The following is a 24,111-nucleotide window of genomic DNA, read 5'->3' as shown; positions in this document are numbered from 1 at the left end:
TGCCATCCATTCATCCATCGATGGGCACTTGGGTAGTCCCATTATCTTTTCCAAACAAAACCGTCCTGGAGCCCCAGCAGGACTTCAGATGAAAGCACTGCTGGCTTGGCTGTCCCATCCTGGGACAACCCTGAAGCACTTCTCTGACTTGGAGCCCTCTTTGGAGCACAACCTGGAAACTGCTGGCCTAGAAAAATGGAACAGCCCTGGAAACGAACGTTTGAGCTGATCTAAGAATCTCCATTTGCCGTATTTCGGGATCAGAGAGGTCGGCCCAGTTGCAAGAACAAAACCAACGGGGTGGTGACCAGGAGAAGGGGTGCCTTTAGCCATACTGTGGCCGGAGCCTCTGGCACTGCTCAGGTGGACGGGCCTGCGGTGTAGCCCCTGGGTGGGTTCCTTCCTGCCACCCCCGAGTCCACAAGTCTCTGCTGGGGGTCCTCCACCAAGGTTCCCACGGCCTGCGGACTTTCCCGGGAAAATGCAGGCAATGCCGATTTATTCCATCGCGGCTGTGTGCTCTGTGGGCGAAGGACCACCCCGTTTCATTCATTCCTGGGCTCCTGGTGCTTAGTATTCGGCTGGCACTCAACGTACATTTGTTGGCTACATAAGTAAGTAAGTTAAAGAAGGATCAGAGCAGGGACCTCCCTGGCTGGGAGTCCAGTGGTTGGGACTCCACGCTTCCATTTCAGGGGAGCACGAGTTCCATCCCTGGTCAGGGAACTAAGATCCCACGTGCCGCATAGCTCGGCGAAAAAATAAATAAATAAAAAATAATAAAAGTGGTTTCATTAAAAGAATTTTTTTTCAAAAGGATCAGAAAAGCAGCAGCAACGAAAACCTCAACCACAGGAAAACACTGCAGTCATCAAGCCCCACACGTCTAAAGATAGCCGCTCAGGGGAATCCACAAACACTGCCACAAAGCCAGAGCCCCTCGATCCTCTTCAGAGCACGTGGCTTTGTCCCCTCAAGGCCACTTGCTGAAGTGCAGAATGAATGGGCTCTCACAATTGAGCGAATTGAGCACTTTGAAAGCAAGATGGAACAGTTACCCGCTCTCCACTTGCGTGTTGCTAAAATTACCCTGGCCTGTGCTTGGAGAGCGGCTGAAAATATCTGAGAAATATTCAGCACCGACATGGGCTTTTCTTTTTTCTCTCCCCCCCCCACCTTTTCTTTCCATTCTCTGGGAACATCTGCACATTAAAATAAAGGCTGATTCTTTGATCTGTATTCTAAAGGCCTAAGGAACGCGCGCGCGCACACACACACACACACACACACACACACAGAGGCAGGCTACTGGAGAGCTCAGAGGTGCAAGGATGCCCAGTCAATGCCCACCTTTGGTCTGATGTTGTCACCTCCTTGCCAGTCTGCTTTCTTTGCCAGTTTTGAGATTTGCACACGGAAACCTTTTTTGTCTTTTGGATGGCAGTGTGTGTGTGTGTGTGTGTGTGTGTGTGCGTGTGTGTGTGTGTGTGGTCTGTATTTAAAACTGGCGCTTGTCTCAGAGAGAGGCATTCCAGGACATCTACTCAGCAGGGACCAGGGCAAAAAATAGATGCAATTAGGTCAGGTACTATGCTACGTGCACAGGCAGTGCCAGCAGCCTTGGAGTCTTTGTTTAAGGATCAGGCTTGGTGGGCAAAGCTCTGGAGGGTTGTGAGCCTGGGGACCCTGCAGAAGTCTTGGGCTACAGCCCATCCCTGCCAGGAGCCAGTGTCAGGTGAGCTCACGGAGGCAGCCTTTCTCTTACCCTGGCAGGTCTCTTCTGGAGATGGATGTGCCTCGGACCCTGGTTTGCTTGCTGGACGTTCAGGGTCTGCTCAGCTGACCCTTGTCAATGAAGGCCATGCAGAGTGGGGACTTTGGCTCACACCCAACTTGCCAGCTAGAGTCCAGCTCCAGCTGTCTGACCTGGCTCAAAGCCTGGTGTCTCCACTGGCCCCCGCTCACTGGCCACCCATGGTCTGGCCTCCTTGACCCATCAGAGGAAAACCTTGCTTGCCACACCCCTTTGAGGCATAGCGCATGGGCTTCTGCCCCATCCTACTCCCCTCTCTGGAGACAGTGTCTTTCATCCAGAGTGCATTTCGTCAGTGCAGTCATTGATAGTGGAATTAATCCAGGTTCCTTCCTTTCTGTTAGCCTCCAAAGTTTTACTAAAGATCTCTGTAGCTCTTGCTTTTCCTGCAGGTCTCTGTAGTTCTTGCCATGTAGCTCAGTTCTTTCTCCCTCCTTCTTGATCTCTTCTGGCCTCCTCCAAGCCCAGTGGGTGCCCATCTCTGTCTGCCTTTGTGCCAACACCGCCAGCAGATCCTGATGCAGTCTTTGGGTTGGGTACTGGTGAGACACAGCTCGCCACTGGGTAAGATGGATGAGTCAGATCCCTTCCTGGGAGGAACTTCCAGCCTGAGAAGGGGGTCAGACCCCCAGAGAGGCAATTTATAATCGGACAAGGAGAGGCCAGAAGCGAGGTATGTACCTACTGCAATGGGAAGGTCTCACCATGAAAGCGGCAAGGGCTACCTGGAAGGAGTTTTGAAGGACAAAGAGCCCAACAGGTGGGCTACAGGATGGAGGGAATTTGAGAGGGGGTGTGTGAACAAAGGCACAGGTATGACAGGGTGTTGTGTGCCAGGGCGGCGGGGGCGAGGATGGCAAGGGGGAGATGGGAAGCGGGACTCAAGGCATGCAGGGTGGGCCCTGGAGAGGGGGCCTGGGGAGGGGCTGCATGGGAGGGGTCACGGCAGTCCTTTCTTACTTCTCCCAGAGTAGTCCCCTCATTGACCTCGTTTATGAAGTGGGGTACCATGTTGAAGTTTGTTTGCAAAACCGATCCCATGGCTAAATTTTTTTTTTCAATGTCTTTAGTTCTTTTATTTATTTATATTTAATTTCTTTTTGGCTGTGTTGGGTCTTTGTTGCTGCACGTGGGCTTTCTCTAGTTGTGGCTAGCGGGGGCTACTACTCTTTGTTGCAGTGCGCGGGCTTCTCACCGCGGTGGCTTCTCTCATTGTGGAGCACAAGCTCTAGAGCGCAGGCTCAGTAGTTGTGGCACACAGACTTAGCTGCTCTACGACATGTGGGATCTTCCCAGACCAGGGCTCGAACCCGTGTCCCCTGCATCGGCAGGCGGATTCTTAACCCCTGCGCCACCAGGGAAGCCCTAAATTTTTATTTAAACCCTGAACTAAAGATCTTTTCCGTTTCTTCCAGTGTCAGCCTCCCAGCGTCCTGAGTGCTTCCAAGCCAATAAAATATTACGACTACCTCTAAACTCCTATTTTGCCCTTTAGGGCCTGTCTTCACTCTCCAAATTTACTTCCCATCATAAATGGGAGGAAAACAGCTATTAAAACAATGAAATGGGGGAATTCCCTAGCGGTCCAGTGGTTAGGACTCCGCGCTTCCACTGCAGGGGTCGCTGGTTCCGTCCCTGGCCGGGGAACTAAGATCCTGCAAGCCGCACAAAGTGGCCAAAAAAACCCCCAACCAACTAACCAACAAAACAATGAAATGGTCAAAACTGAGCATTCTAGAGGTGGGGGGGGGATGGTTCTTCTCAGAGGTAGACATTCCCTTTGTTTTAGATGGTCCTTAGAGCCTTTGGGTTATGAAAGATGAAGCCTAACAGGGCTGTTTAGATGGGAGAAAAGAGACTAAGACAGAGGTGGGTAGTTACGCCCGGTAAAGCCTTCTGCAGACTTTTGTTTGGATGTGATCTCCTGTTACTTCCAGGGCTAGGGGTGGGGGCTACAGGGTTGGGAGTAGAAACAGGGCTGGATTCCTAGGTGTGTGACCCGTGCAGGGCTCCAGGCTTAGCTTGCTTTAAAGCTCTGCTGCTGCTGCTTTGAGATTCTTAAGGGCCCTGCATCTTCATTTTGCACCAGGTCCTGCACATTAGGAAAAAAGATGTAGACAATGGGATATCGGTAAATGCTTAATGACCAGCTCTCTGAAAGGAAACCTCTGACTGGTAGCACCTGCCAGTTTCCATGGTGTGGGCATTCCTACCTCAGCCCATTTGAAGCTACCAAAGGTTGAATAACTAGCTTGCAAAATTCTTGAAAACGTAACAATTGGTTCTTGCAAAGGTGATAGACAGCAGCTGCTGTATTGAAATTCTTAAGAATCTTCTCTTTGAATTTGCGTTTTGTGAGTGAGTCTGATGGGACCATGGGGCACACCCCAGGGGCTTGGAGCCTCAGCTCATGCGTGTTCCTGTCTCCCTGCCTATTCCTTATACCCCGGCATCCTGGGACCCAGGCCTCTGCAACCCTCTGTCTGGGTGACAACGGGTCAAGTCAGCCCAGCAGATACATCTCACTGTCCGCCTCCAACCTCTGCAGGGCCTGGTGTAGGTACAGAGAAGGCGGGTCCTGTGCATACCTGTGGTGTCACAGGGCAGGGCGAGGAGACAACTGTCCTGCCTGGGCTGATACTGCCTGGTGCATTAGGTGGGTGACTTGGCAAGGGTCCCTTGCCCACCTGAATCTAGGTACTGAGTGCGTCACGGTGCAGAGGTTAGGGGAGTTGGCGGTTGAAGTCGTCGGTGGCCTGCCCACGATGCGTGGAGGCCGTGGCGAGTGGGAAGGGGAGACTGACTTCCCCCACCCTGGCCGGGGCCTTGCATTTTCACCTTGCATCGGGCCCTGCAAATTATGCAGCTAACTCCGATTGCAGGGATCTGTGTTTTCATATTCCCCTCCTCGGCTCGGAGTCGCAGACCTTGTGTGAGGTAGCCAGATGGTTCTGAGCGCGCTGGTGAAGTGAGGGGGTGAGAGGCGATCAGATCACTGTGTGTGGCGGCATGCACAGCTGGTAAGGGGTGTCTAAGGGCTGAAAGCCGGCGCTTCCCAAGCTTTAATGTATTGGGTTGGTCAAAGAGTTTGTTCGGGATTTTCCGCCGATGTTACGGAAAAACCTGAACGAACTCTTTGGCCAACCCATGAATGAGAATCTGCCGGGATGTGGTTAAAGTGGAGCTTCTGATTTGGGAGATCTGGGTGGGGCCCTAGGTTCTGCATTTCTAATGGGCTGCTGTTTCATGGACCACGCTTTGAGTAGTGAAGTTCTAGAAGGCTTAACCTAGCAACGGCTCAGCCTCCGGACAGTTGTGACAGGCAGAGGGAAGGGACCGCCTTGGAGCTGAGCCCGAGCCACAATCTAAGGACCTACCAGCCACCCTCTGGCCCTGCCCTCACCCCCTCCGCCCATGTGGCTATCAGCAGAGTAACCAGGAACTCGCCCATAAATGATCTCACTTGATCCTCACAACCTTGTCAGCTAGGGAGAAACAGCCTGTTTTAAGGATGGAGGTGCAGAGAGGCTGGAGGACTTGCTCCAGGTTGCAGTTGGTAAGTGGCAGAGGTGGGCTTCGACCCCAGATCTGACCCCAGGACCTTCCCACTCTGCCAGCATCACTGACTTTAAGTTTGGAAGCTGGCACAGCCGTGGCTGGAGCGGGTCCCTCTTGCCCATCATGTGCCTCCCTGACCCTGCGGGAGCCCAGGTTTGAGGTCTGAGGCCCGGGCCCCCCGGCCAGCCTCCTCCGCTCCCCAGGTGGTCGGTCACCTCTGCCTTCAGCCGTTCAATCTCAATCTCCCCATCCTCGATCTGCTGCCGCAGCTGCTTGGCCACTGTCTTCTCAGTCTCCACGATCTGTAGCAGGTGCAAGTACTTCTGCATCAATGCCTCGTGCTCCGTGGCCAGGGTCCGGTAGCTGTGGACAGAGGAACACGGCAGGTAAGCCACGGCCTCCTGGCCCCCTGGAGATCCAACCAGAAGTGGGGCTCCCCACAGACTGCACTTAGGAGAAGGTCCTGACTGCCAGACACAGTGCCCGAGGCCTTAACCTGGCTGCTGTGCTGCTACTGATGGCTCTGGCCCCTTCCCCAGCTCCCGGCTCACACTGACATCTGGTTCCTCCACCTGGTCTTGTTCTCACCTTGCCCGACCGCCCTCACCCTCTGGGCCTTTGCGCAGACAGATCTTCCGTCTGAAACATGCTTCCTCCCTCCTCTCCCTGGGCTAGCTCCATCCTCTTTCCCAGAGTAGGTCCTAGTTGATATGTCATTTCCCAAAAGTCTTCCCTCCCCCCTCCCGCCATACTGTGTAGGGTGTTCCTGCAGTACTCCCGGGGTGCTATTACCATAGCGCTGGCCAGACTGATTGGGGGTGTCCGGTTACTTTTGTTTCCCCAGGAGACCCTGCCTTCTCTGATGGCAGGGACTATGCCTGTGTTGCTTACTCCTGTCTGCCCAGGGCCTAGCCCAGTGATCATTTATTGCATGGATGCAACTGAGTGAATGGACGACACACAGAGGCGAGTCAGGCACAGACATTGCACTGGCTGGGAGACATCTGAAGAACCTGTGCAGTATACCTGGGTGCCAACTCATGCACCAAAGGCTGTTAGTGCTGTAGGAATCAGAAGAGGGGCCAGGTCAGCAACAAGGACCTGTAATCAGGGAAGACTTCCTGGAGGCGGAGCTCTCTCTCCCACCAGAATCAGAATCTAGGCCTTCGGACTCCAAACCCAGTGCTCTGGACACATGCCCATCCAAGGGCAGCCTCGGGTGGAAGGCCTGTGTTGGGGGTAATTAGCAATGGGGCTGGATGTTTAGGTGGGGCCAGATCGGAGAGTACCGCAAAGGATCAGAGGGTAGAAGAAGTGGCCCCAGCCTTTGTGTAAATGAACATGTCTCAGATTTGCAGAGCAGCACGACGAAGGGGAGGGCAGGCAGGTGGGACTTGGAAGATGAGCTGGGCGGGGGGCTGCACAAGGTCACAGGCCTGGCTTCTCCCTGATACCCACAGCACCTGCATTTGAAGGTGTCAGAGCTGGGGAGAAACCCGATTCTATAAATGGGGTCCAGTCTCAGAGGGCAGAGAGGCTGTGAAAGGGAATCTCCCCATTCCAGGGAGGGGTGCCCACCTCGGCAGGGGCAGGAGACTTGTAAGGCACAGATTCAGAGCGCGGGTTTATTGGTCTCTGGGAGTGTCTGCAACGAAGTTTGGGGGCCGAGGTCTCCAGTGCCCCCCTCTCCCTGGTCCCCATCTTTCCTCTCCCTTTTTGCTTCAGCCCAGGACCACCAGATAGGATCTCATAAGATTCCCCTCTGCCCGCATCCTGGGCTCCTCCTCACACTCACCCTCGTCTTCCTTCCTGTGTCCCCCTCTCAGCAGTGGGCAGCCCCCCGTTTCCCACTTTTCAACCTCAGCGGGGCCTTGAAACATTTCTGGTGTCCCTGCCAGCTCCCCACCCACCCCAGAGCTTTGGCCCCCTTCAACCTCATTCCTCACCACCCCCCACCGCCCCCCCCCAGTCCTCTGCAGGCGGTCCTGCTCTGACATCACAGCCTGCGTGATGTGCGATGCTGTTCTGTCACTTCCCGCCAGCCCCACGGCACGCCCACCCTCATCCTGTCTCAAGTGCAGCATCCCTGCTTGGACCTAATCTGCCTGGCTCAGCCCCAGCTCCCACACACACTAGCTGAGGGACCTTGGAGAGGTCACTCGGCCTCTCTGTGCCTCAGTTTGCTCACCCATACAATGGGGATGATGACAGTCCATACCCTGCAGAGTTGCCATGAGGATGAAATCTGTGCGCACACATGAAGCTCTGTGTGGTGTGCCAGTGCTGTGGTAACTACCATCTCCCTCCCCTCCACATCCTTAAGCCCCTGACCTCTCCTCAGGATCTCTGTGCATCAGATTCTGCCTAACAGCTCCACTGGTTTTTTCTCCTCAGCATATGCGAAGCCTCAAGTCACTCCCCACTTAGGATGAGGACGTGCCCTCACCCTCCCCCACCCTCCCCTGAACTCCTGCCCCTCTTTTCCACCTTCAAGGTGAGGCTTGTTGGGAAAGCAGCCGCACTCATCATCCCCATGGTCCCTCTTCCCCTTCACCCGTCAGCCCTCGGCGGGCTGGCGTTTGGCCCCAGCACCCACAGGAACTGGGTCCCTCTCTGGGGTCACCAACTATCTCCCACTTAAATTGAGGGGACACTTTTCAGTCTGGAATCTACTGACATGACCTTCCAGGTACCCTGGATGTGGCTAGTCAGGGGGGTGCCAGTTTAGGGACACGGGCTCTTGTCACAGACTCAGAAGCTGTGTGTTACACAAGTTCTTTAAGTCCCTGTGACCCTCATGGCAAAATGGGACAATGATAGCCTCCCTACAAATCCCCAGGTTTGAGGCGAGGAGGACAGGAGGCCGAGGGTGGGAAACAGCTTTGCTCTATGAAAGGGGCTGTGTAGCAAAGTGGTAGGCAGTGGTCCCCTGATGGTGTCAGAGAAGGAGGCTGCCCAGCTGTGCCCTGAAGGTGGGAGGGTGCGGCAGGGCAGGGAGAGAATTCTTCGGTCTGCAGTACTACTTGGTTAAAATGAGGATTTTTGTGCATCTCTTATTATAATGAATTTAAACCAGAATGATCGGGTTTTAATGTTTTCCCAACTTCCCAAGAGGCTTAATTGTCTTTACTTGCAAAGGAACTTCAACTGAGAGCATGAAGGAATCCATTTTCACACCACCTCATCTCTCCTCGCTCCAGGGGGTGTGAAAGTGCGGAGCCTTCAGTAGCTTGTTTTTAGCGATGGCACTCGCCCTGGTGCTTCAAAACGGGGAGCCAGAGTCTCATCTGCAGGACAATTTGGTCTGTTTGCACCTCCCTTTCTTCCCTTCACCGGCCCTCTCTGCCTGCCTCCCTCCCTCCCCACTCCGCCTCCCCCTGTTCTTCCTTCTTCTCCTTCCCTCCCCCCTCTCATCAATACAGATTTATTGGGCACCTCTTTGCACAGCACTGTCTCTTTTTAAAATTTTTATTGAGTAGAGTTGCTTTACAATGTTGTGTTAGTTTCTTGCTAAACAGCAAAGTGAATCAGCTCTACGTATACGTATATCCCCACTTTTTTAGAGTTCCTTCCCATGTAGGTCGCCACAGAGAATTGAGTAGAGTTCCCTGTGTTATACAGCAGGTCCTCATTAGTTATCTATTTTATACGTAGTATCAATAGTGTATATGTGTCAATCCCAATCTCCCGGTTCTTCCTACCCCTCTTCTCCCCTTGGTATCCATACATTCGTTCTCTACGTCTGTGTCTCTATTTCTGCCTTGCAAATAGGTTCATTTGTACCATTTTTCTAGATTCCACATATATGCGTTCATATAAGGTATTTGTTTTTCTCTGTCTGACTTACTTCACTCTGTATGACAGTCTCTAGGTCCATCCACATCTCTGTGCAACACTGTCTTTATAGATGCACAGATCCGCAGGGCTGGAAGGAAACTCAGGAATCAAGAAAGGCCAACTGCCTCATTTTATAAATAAAGAAACCGAGGCCCAGAGAGGGGAAGTGAGTTGCCCCCAAATAACAGTCAAGGAGCGTCAAAGCTGGAGCCGGAATCAGGCTCCAGTCCCTGAAGAGGACTCCCACATGGCTGTCTGGTTTGCATCTAGTTCTCCTCGCTGAGATGCAGACCACAAGCCACACTCGGTGCTACATTTTATACGTTGCTGTACATACACACACCACGGGGGCATCCCAGAATACTAGACTATTATGCATACGGTGGGAGAGTACATTGTGTCTCTATACCTATTCATACACTATAGCCCTTATTTTTGTATATAGCACGTATCTACTATGTATATGTAAATAAAAACTAAATTAGGTACATGCAAGCATACCTACTACTCAATATTGCTGTGGAAGAGAGCCGGTCTCTCCCTTGACACACACACGTGCACATACTCTCATGCACGATCTGAGGTTAAATAACGCTCAGAGCCTGTAGTCTGTCCTTTGGTCACACAGCCGCTGCCCAGGGAAGAGCCTGTGGCTTCGGTTGGCCCAGGAGGTGTCTGACAAGCTGCACCTGAGCCAGACTGGCTGGTGACAACTATTCTAGGGAAGGGGACTCTGTTTCCCTTATTGGTGACCATCACTGTGACCCCCGTCCCAGCCCTATAGGCCCAAAGGACGACATTCCTCAGAGGCCAGTGGGTTGACTCAGACCCCTGGGCTTGACCAGGGAAGACAAACCATGTCCAACTGGCACGTCCCCCTGGCTTCCTAAAGGATGGTGAGTACCGAGAGGTTTTTGTTCAAAGGTAGGTGGTGTCGGGCTTCCCTGGTGGTGCAGTGGTTGAGAGCCCGCCTGCCGAGGCAGGGGACACGGGTTCGTGCCCCGGTCCGGGAAGATCCCACATGCCGCGGAGCGGCTGGGCCCGTGAGCCATGGCCGCTGAGCCTGTGCATCCGGAGCCTGTGCTCCGCAGAGGGAGAGGCCACAACAGTGAGAGGCCCGCGTACCGCAAAAAAAAAAACCCATATGATTAGGATTTTATGGGCTACTTGGACCCAATCTCCAGTTTAGTGAGTTGCTTAAAGAATCACTGTCTTCTCTCTGTGGCAGACAGAATTCTAAGATAGCCCCAAGTTTCCTGCCCTGGTTTCGAAGCCCTGCATAATCTCTGGGATGATGAATATGATGGGTTTTATTCCTCTTACTAGGCTGTACTATACGGCATAGCTGACCTTAACGTAGGGAGATTCCCTAGGTGGGCCTGACCCAATCACATGAGCCTTTGAAAATGGAGAGTTTTCTCTGGATGGTTACAGAAGGGGAGGTCAGAGATTTGGGGCTGAAGAAGGGTTTGGTGAGCCGTTGTTGGCTTAAGGATGGCGGGGACCACAGGGCAAGGAAGGCAGGACCTCGTGGAGCTGAGAGCCATCCCTAGATGACGGCTAGCAGGGAAACAGGGACACCAGTCCTACAAGGAACTGACTTTTGCCAACGACAGGAGTGAGCTTGGAAGCAGAGATTTCTCCAGAAGCTCGAGGTAAGAGCCCAGCTTGACTGACTCCTTGATTTCAGCCCATGGGCCTCTGTGCAGAGACCACAGCCGAGCCCGGACTTCCGACCTACAAAACTGAGCAATGGGTATGGTTTTAAGCTTCTAAGTTTGTGGGTTTTTTTCGGCCGCACCACATGGCCTGTGGGATTTTAGTTCCCTGACCAGGGACTGAACCCACGGCCCCTGCAGTGGGAGCGTGGAGTCTTAACCACTGGACCTCCAGGGAAGTCCCTTAAGCTGCTAAGTTTGTGATCATTTGTTCTGCAGGAGTAGAGAACTAAAACACTCTAAAAGATAGAATTTATTTTAAAAATTTGAGGATTAATGCCCATATAATGGAAAGCACAGACCTTAAATATACAGTTGGATCCGGGTAGATAAATGCATACACCCTAATCGAGATAAAGGAAATTCCCATCACCCCAGGGAGTTCCCTCGTGCCCCTTCCCTGTCAATCCCCACCCCACGAGCAACTACTGTTTGGATTTCTATCACCACAGTTGAGTTCTGCCTGTCTCAGACTTTCATATAACAGGAATCAGGCAGCAGGTACTACTTTGTGTCTGGTTTTTTTTACGCAGCCTATCGACTTTGAAATTCATCTGTTTTGTTACATATATATACATATATATATTTAATAGCTCTTTATTGGAGTATAATTGCTTCACAATGCTGTGTTAGTTTCTGTTGTGCACCAAAGTGAATCAGCCGTATGCATACATACGTCCCCATATCCCCTCCCCCTTGAGCCTCCCTCCCGTTGGGTTCCTTTTTATTACTGAGCGGTATTCCATCGCATGGATGTATTAAGGTTCTTTTCTACATCTGTCTGTTGATAGACACCTTGGTTATTTCTAATTTGGGGACTATTGTGCAAAAAGCTGCTAAGGACATTTGCATACACGATTTTTTGTAGATGTTTATCGTTTCTCTTAAATGCTAAGGAGTGTAACTGCTGGGTCACAGAGCAGGTGTACGTTTCACTTTTAAAGGAAACGCCTAACAATTTTTCAAAGTGGTTGAAACACTTTACGCCCCCACTAGCATCACGTGATGTATGGTTACTCCACCCTCTCTCCAATTTTGCTACTGTCAGTCTTTTTCAATTCAGCCCTTGTAGATTCTACAGGTAGTGGCATCTCATTGTCTCTAGAAAATTTTGGAATGAATTGATTTTCGAAGTCAATGTAGTCCTGGTTATCCAGAATATATACCAAATTAGAATTCTATAATACCTCAACACTTACAAAGCCCTGTCACATAAATAATTTCATTTGGTTCTCAAAACGACCCCGCTATTGGTTCTAGTTTAGTGCTGGGAGCCCGAGGTCCAGCTGCTTTCCCTGAATCTGGGTTCTTCCTGCTTGATTCCATTCTCCACAATGCCAGCAATTTCCACTCCAAATCATAGCTCTGATCATGTTACTCGCCTGGTGTAAAACCTTTGATGGCTTCCCACTGTTCACAGAGGAAAGCTCAAACATCTCAGTTGGGTATTCAAGATCGTTCTGATCTGGTTCCAGTCCAATGTCCAACCTCATCAACCTTCTGACACCCAAACTTTGTCTCTTCATTTTTCTTGGAATTGTCTTTCCTAGATCACTGCCTTTATTTAAGGCTTTCTGGGGGCTGGTGGATGGGCCGAAGTGCCCATAACTAAACTCATTAGATATGAGGCTCCAATCTCCCCTTTCAAGTCAAATGTCACCTTATTTCCAGATCCCCCAGATTCCCCCATTTCCCTGAAGATGTCTCCTATGGTGCCTTGTACTTAACACGGCCTTCATGCACCGGAGCTATTTGTACATCTGTCTAGTGTCTTCCTGACTAGGCTGGGGTAGCCCTGGGGGTATACCTGTGTTGCATCCATCCCTGTCTGCCCAGTACCACACTCAGAGCCTGACTCTATTGATTCATAGGTGAGAACCTGGTCTCCATTAGCTAGACTGGACACTCCTTGAGGATAGGGATGGCGGTGGCTTGACCTCAGGGTCAAGGTCAGTGCTATAGTCATAATAAATGGTTTCTGGTCAGCTGGCTTGATCCAAGGCTCAAGGAAGGGCTCTGGTATCCATCTATCTATCCATCTTCACCTGATGGATCCATCATCTACCCATCAACATTCATCTACCCATTACTGATTTATCATCCATCCATCCATCCGTCCTTCACATATACTTTCAACACTCATCCATTTATCATTCATTTACCCTCTATTGACCCATCATTCACCTTCCACATATAAACTCAACATCCAACCTCTATCCATTCGTTCATCCTTGCATTCTTCCCATCTACACCGCTGAGAACTTGTCTATACCTTTATAAGGCCCTGAGGATGCAAAGAATCATACTTAGTCCCTGCCCCGAGGAGCTTACACTTTACTGGAAAGTAGACACAGGAACACACCACTATCCACTCAGCCAGAACGATCTACTGCTCAAAGGGGTGAGTCTGGGTGTCCATCCCCCCTGAGAGTACTTAGCTCTGCCAGGGGACTGTTAGCTTGGGGGCCACACCCCAGCCCACAAGCCCATCACCTCCCCAAGACCCAGGAAGTCTCAACACAGCTTGGAGCCCCCATTTTCTCTGCAGCATGCACTCTCCATTTGCTTTTCTCCCCACCTGGCCCAGTGAATCCCTCCAGAGAGGGGTACACATTGTTGGGAATGAAGGGACGAGCAGGTCTAGAATCCCTGAACATCCAAGCTCAGAGAGGTTTACAGAATTTCAGTTTACAGATGAGAAAACCAAGGCCCAGAGAAAAGACAGGACTAGTCCATTCCGGCAGCATCCGGGTTAGAGCCCTGGTGGTCTTAGCCTTTGGTGGCTATAAAGCCCTGTAATCCAACCAAATTGTACTCGGTTCTCCTAGTATGAAAAAAAGGAGCTCATCTGGTTGAAGGGGGCAGGAGGCTATAACGCTGCACCTCGGGGCCCCTGGTTCCCTGTGCACCCCGGGGAGGCACGTCCCAGAGCTCCGGGGCTCTAAGGGCGGGCCTGTCAAGATGCCCTTCTTACAGCTTCCATCCTCCCCCCCATCTCCTCCTCCTCCATGCCTTCCCCTCCTGGGGTTTGAGTCTGCTCAGGACGGGACCTTTGGGTGCACGAGACATACCTGGCGTGAGCGATGGCTGCCACCCACTCGTCACAATCCCTGGCGTCCTCTGTCCTCAGCTCCAAGGCTTTCTGGTTCTCGTGGCTGAAGTTAACCGTGAAATAATGCTGCACCAAGAAGAAGACAGCTCCAATTACCAGGGCGATCGGCACGGAAGCGGCAGCGTCTCCCGTTAACGATCTGGCTGTTCTGCAAAGCACTCGTTGCCACACCTGCTAGGCAAGGATTCCTTATTCGTGATCATCGGAACGCCATTCCATTTAGCGGTTTCAAACTCTCTATTAAGGCAGGCTTTGTACCATGTAACAGAACCTATGCTTAGGCTATTGTAAGAGGGAAGCAAACCCCACAAAGTCCTATTTACCAACAAACTGCAAAAAAGCCACTTTTAAACCATCAGGTATGCTGGGAGAAAGGCAGAGGAAACACACCAAGAGAACATCCCCTTTGGGGACCGGGTATCAATTCAGGGCAGCATGCACTTAATCCGCTCCACACAAGTGTTTCAACACACTCTTCTAGGTCCTGGAGTTAGAGCAATGGACAGATAGACCCGAGCAGAGCCCACTGGAAGCCAGCTCGTGTTGGGTGCAGTGACCGACTTAGAGCTGGTCAAATGTGGGGTCTGCTGCCCGAGCTCCCAGGGAAGCAGAGGAGCCAACGAGAGACACACATCTGTAATATCGTTCTATGAACGAATACGTGTAAAGCTCTTAGAACAATGCCCGAAATCTAGTAAGTACAAGTGTTCGCTATAATGAACGCAGTGCTACAATCATTACTGTCATGGAGGTAAGAAAAAAGGGCCCAGAGAAAGCCAGCCACTGATTCAGCCCAGGGAAAGCAGAAGGCCTTCCCAGAGGATGAAGCGTTGGTTGGTCCAGGTTTTATTTTGGTTGATGGAATCGAGAGCGCATGGTGTGCTTGTGGGTAGGAGGGGCCGTGCAGTGGGGTTAGGGATGTCAGGGAGGAGGCTGGGCAGGGGGCGGGGCCTGGGTGGTGGAGCTGAGTGGCGGGATGGGGTGGAGGAGACCAGAAAGCCCAGGTTTCCGGCTGGAGCAACTAGGTGGGTGGGGATGCCATAGACTGGGGGAGGCATGGGCAGGATAAAGGGCAGGTGTCAGGGGGTCATCAGGGGCGGGGGGTGGACATGCAGACCCTGTGTGCCTGTAGGCCGCGTCTCTGCGGGCTCCAGACAGGGGTCGGGGGTGTCAGCCTCGGGGCGGAGAGGAAAGCTGGCTCAGCCAGAGAGAGGGTGCACAGGCAAAGTGCTGGGGGCCCCACCTGCAGAGGCCTCCTGGGTCTGGTCCTGGTGAAACTAGGAGGAGAGAGGCAGGCAGTGAGGTGCAGGGAGGGCCCCCGAGGCCTGCCCATTCAGAAGATGCACCGCAGGCCGTGGTGCGGTCTTGTGTCAGTGGGCGCTGTCCCTTGTCCCTCCGTCCCTCGGGGCCCAGGCAGCAGGGAACAGCAGGATGAGGCACGTAAACTGGTTTTTAGCTTCCGCTGACATGACTGTCTTTCTGTTAATTGTCGTTCTTGGTGGCAGCCAGAAGTGTGTGTGTGTGTGTGTGTGTGTGTGTGTGTGTTTTGCAGAGTCAATGTCTCTCACTTCTTTCCTAGGAAGCAGATAGCTGGCTGTCCTCCCCCTGCGAGGGAGCAGGTGAAAGCCGGAGCTGCGGTGGCCACCTAATCACTTTCCCCATCTCTCGAGAGGTGGTGAACACGCAGATGCTTGTTTCCCGTGGTCTCATTTGTTCCCATATTCACCAGGTGGAACAGGTATTATTATCTGTTTACTGCAGAGGAACCTGAGGTGCAGAAAAGTCAAGCCGCTTGCCTGAGCCCATGCGGCTGGAAAGAAGAGGAGCCGGAATAACACACCTTCCCTGGGTACCTACTGTCCACTCAGATCTTGGAGTTCCTCCGCCTGAGGGTCTCACAAGGCTGGTGGTCTAGCAGGTGAATGGGGTGTTCCTGGGGATTCTGGGGAAATGCTATCAATATCCATCATTTCTAGGGACGAACAGTGACCCTGGGTACCATCAGAGCTCTTGAGACAGCCCCATCACCTCAGCTGGTGTTGGATCAGAGCTCTGACAGACCCCAGGTCACCCTTGAAAGCCGAACCACCCCTGGGCTTTCCCAGAGTTACAAGGATGTGCCGAGGCCAGAGGTGAACCACTGCAGAGTGGCAGAGTGGACACCGGGCTCAAACTGGGGCCACTAGAGCTGCCGTGATGAGACCGGGACCACACCTTGGGCATTCTGCCCAACCAGAACTCCCTCAAAGCTTCTCGGAGTCTGGTGGACTCACTGAGAACAATACGTGGGCCTCAGCGTGACCATGGGACAAGAGCTTAGCCACGTTTGCCAAAACGATGTGACCGTATGGGTTCATGTGGGTGCTGGCTGGACCCCTCTGCAGAACAGAAACATTGCTCTGGAATCAGCCCTGGGGCACTCTAGAACTCTCCAGTCAAGACAGAGCCACATCTGAGGCCTCCCTGGGACATTGATCAGGACTCACACACTATATGTGATCAAGGATGTGGGATACATTCAGAAATAAACCCAGGAGCCTCCTCCAGGAACCCACATTTCAAATGTGGAATCCTGACAGGCCCAGCTAGAGTTGCTGGGACATACCTGGAAATGCAACAGAAGCAGAAACCACCAATGGACCATCCCTGGCTTCATTAAAGAAGAAGCAAGACTTGGTGAAATTACTCCTGGAGCCTCACCAGGGCTGCAGGGATGGGCCCAGAGCTCCACCTGGGGCCTCCACAGAGCTTCCCTAGACCTGAAGTGAGAGATGGATACCTTGACTTGGGGCTCCACCAGGAGTCCCAAGATGGATCCCGAAACCCTCTAAGCATCAAACTCAGAACCTAGAACGATCCCAAGCTACTCCAGGAGCCGTACCAGGTTCAGGGCAGAGCCTGGGGCTTCACCTGGGCTGCTAAGTATCTCCACCAGCGGGTCTCAACCCTGACTGTACATTGGGCTCTGCTGTCACTAGTCTGGGTGTGGCCTGTGCGCCCCTTGGTGATCCTAATGTGTGGTCAAGGTGGAGAGCCACTCGCTGGTCTAGACCTTCACCTGAGGCCTCAGCAGGTTAAGAGGGATTGATCCAGAAACTACACCTGGGACTACCAAGCTCCTAGGAAGGGACTCAGAAATCACACCTGGGGTTGTGCCGAGACCAGAGTCATGTTCGGGTCCTTATCTTGGCTGGAGGAAACGTTCTAGAAGCACACCTGTGGCCTCATCTGGGTTCGAGGTACTATACTTAGAACTGGGGCCTCACCAGGCTGCGATCCTGGGCTTCAGCTCATGCCTGGTCCCCAGGATGCCCTCTCTCTGCCCTGTATCACCTGACCACTAACTGATGCTGCCCCATGCCTGTGTGGGCTGGATCTACGTCCCCTCCTGCCTCAGGGTGGGCCTTTGTTTCCAAAGTCCCAAGTGCCTGTATGGTAATAAACTTCTGTCTAGCACAGCTAAAGCAGACCTGAGCCTCTGCGGGCTGGGGAGGTAGGCTTGGAGCCCTGCCTGCTTGGCCTTCCCCTTGCCTCCTGCCTGTCCCAGCCGGCTGGCAGGGCCGCGGCACCTCCACAGGACGGAGAACATTGGGAAACCACTGACATGTACGGTGACCAACCATCCCAGTTTGCCTGGGACTGAAGTGTTTCCGTGGGCACAGGACTTTCAGCACTAAGACCAAGACAGTCCCGAGCAAACCGGGATGCTTGGTCACCCTACAAAAGGTGTAGGAGGTGGAAGTCCTGATAGCCGGGTCTGGGTCTGGCTCTGCTGCTCAGAGCCAGGGATTCTGGGCAACCTCTGCATCTCCCTCTGGCCAATGGGCATGACACTAACACTTGCCTTGGTCAGCTACACACAAGTGGCCTCAATCATGAAAAATCAAGTTCTCTCCACCTTTAACTCTCTACCTGAATGATATCTCTATAACCCAGGCACTGTCCACCTCATGGTAATCAATGACACACACGAAAGCCCACGATACTGAATGCTTTCTGCAAGGTACGGGCACTCCACACCATCGGCTCTTAGTGTATCTCTTTCCCGCTCCTTCTAGACTGTCAAATGTGCTGCCCCCGTCCTTCCTCATCAAAGCCATTATCAACTTGTAGTGATTTTTTTTTTCCCGCTTTTGGGACGCCATGTGGCATGCGGGATCTTCATTCCCCGACCAGGGATGGAACCCGCGCCCCCTGCAATGGAAGCTCAGAGTCTTAACCACTGGACCGTCAAGGAAGTCCTGTAATGACTTTTTACTGTCTTTCCTACCACAGCAGAGAGTCTCAATCTGGGGTGCACATTAGGGATACCTGGGAATCTAAGAAAACACGGATGCTTGAGCCCCCTTCTCAGACACATTAAAGCAGAACGTGGGAGAAGGGGAACAGGGAGAGGACACGGTTCAGGCACTGGTATTTTTCAAAGCCCCCCAGTTGGTTCCAATGTTCACCCAGTGCTGGGAACCCCTAAGAGGGAGCAATGTCTGCAGCAGAAGCACCTCTTCCCCTCCCCCCATCCCCCCATGTTCTCCTAGAGATGCACGGTCCTGGAGTCAATGCCTAGAGCAGCCATAGATACTATGCAGCCAGGAGTTCCCAGTTATTTGGAAGTGACACAGACAGACCAAATGAATGAGCTGTGTGTGCTGAACTCTAAGTACAAATGACAAAGAAGGAAGTGGAAGTGTCTCAGAGAAAAGTGGAGATGGGAGACCTGGTAACTAGAGTGGGAGTTGGGGAAGGTGGGGCGGAGAGACATGGTTCCTGGTCCAGGCCTTGGAGACCCAGACACGTGGTTTCTCCTTGGGTTCCATTAATTATCACTGTAACTATTCCAAGAGTCCTCCTTAAGCAAAAACCTTAAGCTGTTTTGAATGGGCTCCTGTTCCTTTCAGATAAATGATTCCTGACCAAGAATATCCCCAGAGCCTGGCACTGTTCCTCGGCCTGGGCATGGAATAGCCTTCATTTGCTGAATGGGTGACTGAATGCATTTGTCAGCATGGCATGGGAGCCCGGCTTATTCATTAATTGATTAACAGCAAAAGCCATAAAGCAGGTGGCACTGAATCTGCTTCTCAGGCCTGGGCAGGTGAGCTGGCTGGAAGGGTGGGGGCACTGGCTTTTCATGAACGAGGCTTATATCTCTTCAGGGAGAGGAGGCCCACTCACCTCATAAAGGCACTGAACAGTCCTGCAATGTAGGACCTTCTTCCAGAACTTATCTCACCACGGAACACTTTTGTTTTCATTTTTGGGAAGATCTACCAACATTCCAGAAAACCAGTGTTCCAGGGACTTTGGGACCCTGGAGTTGTGGCACATGCCAGGCTTTGGAGTTGCCTGGGTTTAAATTTATTATTTATTATTTAGCTTCGGTGTCTCCAGCGTGTCTCTTCACTTCTGTGGACTTGTTTTCTCTTTCACAAAAAGGAGAGGCTATTACCCATCTCACAGGGTTCTGTAAAACAGATGATGTGGTCAAAGCTCCTGGTTCATAAAAGGGCTCATGATGGTTTTTAAACGAACTGAATCATTTGCAAAGTCCAAGAGATGGGTCTAATCAACCTACCAGTGGACAATTACTAGGAAAACCACATACGTGTGCATTCACATGCCTGGGTACAAACAGCGTTCCCCCTAACATTCATGTTCGTCAGAATCTGTCAAGAAGACCTTATGTGAAAATATGTGGAATCTAAAAAACATGGTATAAATGAACCTATTTACAAAACAGAAACAGAGTCACAGATGTAGGAAACAAACTTATGGTTACAAGGGGGGACAGGTTGCGGGGGGATAAATTGGGAGACCGGGATTGACATAAACACACTACTATATATAAAACAGATAACCAACAAGGACCTACTGTACAGCACAGGGAACTCTACCCAATACTCTGTTATGACCTATAAGGAAAAAGAATCTAAAAAAGAGTGGGTATATGTATATGTGTAACTGACTCACTTTGTTGTACACCTGAAACTAACACAACATTGTAAATCAACTCTACTCGAACACAAATTTAAGAAAAAGACCTTCTTTGAAAATAGGGTCTTTACAGATGTAATCAAGGTAAGATGAAGTCATACCAGATTAATAAGAAGAGGCCTTAATATATAAAAAGAGGGAAACGTGGACACAGACACACAGGGGAGAAAGCCATGTGAAGAGGGAGGCAGAGACTGGAGAGATGCGTCTACAAGGCAAGGAACACCAAGGACCGCTAGCAGCCGTCAGGAGTTACAAGAGGCAAGGAAAGATTCTTCCCTCCAGACTTCAGAGGGACCATGGCCCTGCAGGCATCTTGGTTTCAGACTTCTAGCCTCTGGAGCTGTGAGAGAATAAATTCCTGTTGTTTTAAACTAACCCCCCTCAACAAAACAAAACAAAACCAATCCATATGCACGTACACACACCCAGGAGGCACGGCAGAGGCTTAGAAACTAGAGTCATAGCTGTGCCAAGATCAAAGGATGATTACGAAGCAGCAAGTCGGGACACTCCTTCCATCACCTTCAGCTCCCATTCCTTGCTCGCTTCTGATATTCAGTTGCTCTGGACATCTCTGGAACTCTGCCTTCTGTCAAACTCACTGCTTGCTTCCAGGCTCCCTCATCTCCCACCCGGGCCATTGTCCCCTCTGGTCTCCATGCCCCTGGTCTTGCCTCCTTCTGATTCATCCTGTTTGACCAGAATCCAGACCCACTGTCCTGTCTGGGGCCCTGCTTGCCGTCTCCTCCAAGAGGGAGGTGGGCTGGGGTCAGCTGCAGGACGGATGCCATCACTCTCGGTCAACCCCACCCCTTCCACTTAGTAGGTGCACTCTGGTGGCCTGGTCAGGCAGGGTCAGCTTCTCCCCCACTGGGTCCTGGCTCCTTCCTCCTGGTCCATCTTTGGGACCACAGTCCCAGCTGGCCCTGGCCTGGCAGTCTTCTCTGCCCGATGCTCCCGAGGTCCCAGTGCAGAGGGGACAGTGCCAGAGGGAACCTGAAGGGGCCTCAGCGGTGTGTGTGTGTGTGTGTGTGTGTGTGTGTGTGTGTGTGTGTGTGTAGATGCTCTGGCTGGAGTCCATCTCTCCCTCTATAAGGGGCTATCCATCTAGGCTCCCCATCACCCGAGGTCCCTGTCCACCTCTCACCGCTGAGATCCCAGGGGAAGCCTGTCTGTTCTCTGGCTCTCGCAGGAGAGATCCCGCTCTTACCTGGGCCAGGCCACCCTAGGAGTGTATTCTGCCCTCTCTCAGGGCTTCTGCAGCACCATGCATGGTTCTCAGCGGTGCTCCCTCCCCGCTCTGGCTGCACCAGCCTCGTGCTGGCCACACAGAGGGGCTTCACTGGGCACAGTATGTCCCAAATGGCCCTGCTCGACAGAAGTACTGGCTTCGAGCAACCCCACTGGTGCTCCCACACCAATCCAGAAAAGACCTACCTGTCCTGCCCTATGGCTGTGGCTCAGCTGGTATGGCGCCACACAGGGTCTGGACACCCCACTTCATGACATTCCTCCCCCCTGCTCTGAGTGGCCTCGCTTCACCGACCTCTGCCTCTGGGTTCTCAAGTCTTGGCCTTCCCAGGGCCTGGTTACTGCACCGTGACCTCTGCTCTGACCCGGGGATGAGCGCCTGTCTCAGACCCCCATCTCCTATGGGCTCCTAAGAGTCCCAGGGCTGAGAGCTGCTGCCGGAGACCGACCTCCTGGACACCTTATCGCTCACCTGCTTCTACTCCCTGCCTGCCCCCTGGGGACAGGAACAGAGGTGGGAGGAGAGACAGGAATGTCAGAGCTGAAGAGCCCAGTGAAAGTCCCTCCCTCCCAGAGTCAGCCTTGAACTAGGCAGTGCTTGACCAGTGGCCTGGGGGACTGTGTCATCCTCCAAGCCTCTGCTGCTGAATGGTCTGTGTTTCCATGTACATTACTCCAGACCCCATGAGCCACAGCCACAGATGTCATGCTTGGCTGGTCCTGCACGAACACCTTTCAATCTGTCATCACAAGTCAACAAGCCTGCCCTTCCCCCTCCCACCAACAGCCTCTCTAGACGTTTGCTGAAAGAAGGAATGAATTCCAGTCTGGACATGTCTGTCTTTCACCTTCTGTTAGAAATGACCTATGCACAAAGGTGTTTATTAATTGCAGCTCTGTTTGTAATTAAAAAAAAGACTATAAATTACCCAAATGTCCCTCGAGAGATTAGCTAAATAAACTACAGCACATCCACACAGTGGAATACTATGCAGCTGTGAAAAAGATGAGGACGATCCATATACTTATAGAGAACTCCCTCCACAACATAGTGAGCAAAACAGGTGTAGAATAGTGTTTGTAGTACGTTACCACTTGTATAATTATACAGATGTGCGTATATATGGCCATAGATCTCTGCATCTTTGCCTATATTTGCATATATAATGCCTCTGGAAGAATGCATAAGTAACTGGTAACATCAAAATCCTTCGGAGGGGAGAACTGGATTGCTGGAGTCAGCAGCAGAAACGAGCATTGTCAGCGTACACTTCTTTGTAACTTCTGAATGTCGAACCACGGTAATATATTACCAATTCTAAAATTTTATCTACCTACTTATTTATTTTTGGCCATGCCATGTGGCATGTGGGGATCTCAGTTCCTTGACCAGGGATCAAACCTGTACCCTTGGCATTGACAGCATGGAGTTTTAAACACTGGACCTCCAAGGAAGTCCCAATTCTAAAATTTTAAAATAAAAGGCAGTGGCTGTATGAGAGGCCCAGCTGGCCATCCACTCCCCAGGTTCTCCAACATGCACCCTGCACTCCCGGTCACCAGGACACTCCTCTTTCGGACCCCAGCGGTCCAGCGTACTGGAGAGTGATCTCCACCAAACATGCTTAGCCTGCCCTGAGAGCCCACGGGAGCCACTGATGGGGTGGGCCCCTGTTCTTGCAGTGACTCTGCCCTGGAGATCGTCATCACTTCCCCACTGGTCCCCCTTATGAAAGTCCCTGGATATACAAGTGCTCATGCTTGAGGAACTGCACCACGTCTTTCCAGGAGGCAATGGGTGTCCCATAACCAGCTTGTTTCCCTTTTCTGTCCAGGCTACCAGGAATTCTCAGATGTAATTACTTACTTGCCTCTCCTCACCTGTGCCCACACCGTATGGGCTCTCCTTTTGGAACACCAGCCCTTCCCCCAGGTCCCCAAAGCCTGTGGATCTGACCAGAGGTGAGGGGAGCCCAGGTGACAACCAGTGTGGCCGGAGGGCAGGTAAGGCCCCTTGCGGGAGAAAGAGGGTAGAAGGGCAGCGGCAGGCTCGGGGCAAGGTGAGTGGGCACGCAGAGAATGCTGCATGATTGACTAGGTGCTTCCAAACTATTTCACTCATTTCTTGAGTGTGGCTAAGAGTCTAAGAGAATTAAATAAAGTTGGTTATATTTTATTCATATAGTCTGACAGAGGAAAAGTCAATCTAGATCAAGCTTGTCTGAATTTCTAGATGTGTTTCTGGAATACTGGCTAAGGTCGCTAAAAATTCATTCATTCACTCTTCTAAAATGAAGTTTATTTTAAGGTCTGAGTTAGATTTTCCAAGTTGAAAAAAAAAATCAAAATTCAACTAGGATGTATCTTCTTGAAAATAATTCTCTCTATTTTTCAGGGCAAAGAAGTTGCATTAGCCTGGCTGGATTAGTAAGATCTGGTCTTTAAGTATAAATTGCTGAATTTAACAGTTGGCCTGGATGTCCACTGACCTGAACAATCTAGAACAAGGAGGGCTGACATTTATGAGCAGTGACAGCTCGGGGTCTGGCACAACACAGACACTCAGGTATCTGTTGGGAGATGAGCTCCCTCTATCTGAGCTTTATCTGCCAAACGGGGATTCTCTCTCCCCTGTGTAGAACTGCAGTAACAGCAGCATTACTTTGGTGGTTACTGGAAACGCTAAGCCTGAAAAGGACTTTGTAAGCTGCAAAGGTGCTCTATCTGAGTGGTGGCTGGAGGAGAAGGTATGGTAGGACAGCACCTGGTGCTTTCACGGGATGAGAACTTGACACTCCCTGCCGTTGCCCACCAAGCCCGGGAGGTGG

At 51.7% G+C, this 24,111-nt stretch overlaps 1 protein-coding gene across 2 annotated transcripts in view; it reads right to left on the bottom strand.

The window, feature by feature from the left end:
* The window catches only part of RASGRF1 (Ras protein specific guanine nucleotide releasing factor 1), a 103,814-nt gene that overhangs the window by 71,943 nt on the left and 7,760 nt on the right, over positions 1–24,111 (bottom strand). For both annotated transcript variants that reach the window (XM_065871293.1, XM_065871294.1), the window contains exons 2-3: positions 13,998–14,104; positions 5,587–5,734 (exon numbers count right to left, since the gene is read on the bottom strand). In XM_065871293.1, coding sequence (XP_065727365.1) covers positions 5,587–5,734; positions 13,998–14,104 — 255 coding nt within the window. The remainder of the gene's footprint in view (positions 1–5,586; positions 5,735–13,997; positions 14,105–24,111) is intronic.

The sequence above is a fragment of the Phocoena phocoena genome, chromosome 2 (genome assembly GCF_963924675.1).
Source record: "Phocoena phocoena chromosome 2, mPhoPho1.1, whole genome shotgun sequence".
NCBI classification, from domain to species: domain Eukaryota; kingdom Metazoa; phylum Chordata; class Mammalia; order Artiodactyla; family Phocoenidae; genus Phocoena; species Phocoena phocoena.
This window is presented reverse-complemented; position numbering and strand designations above follow the sequence as displayed.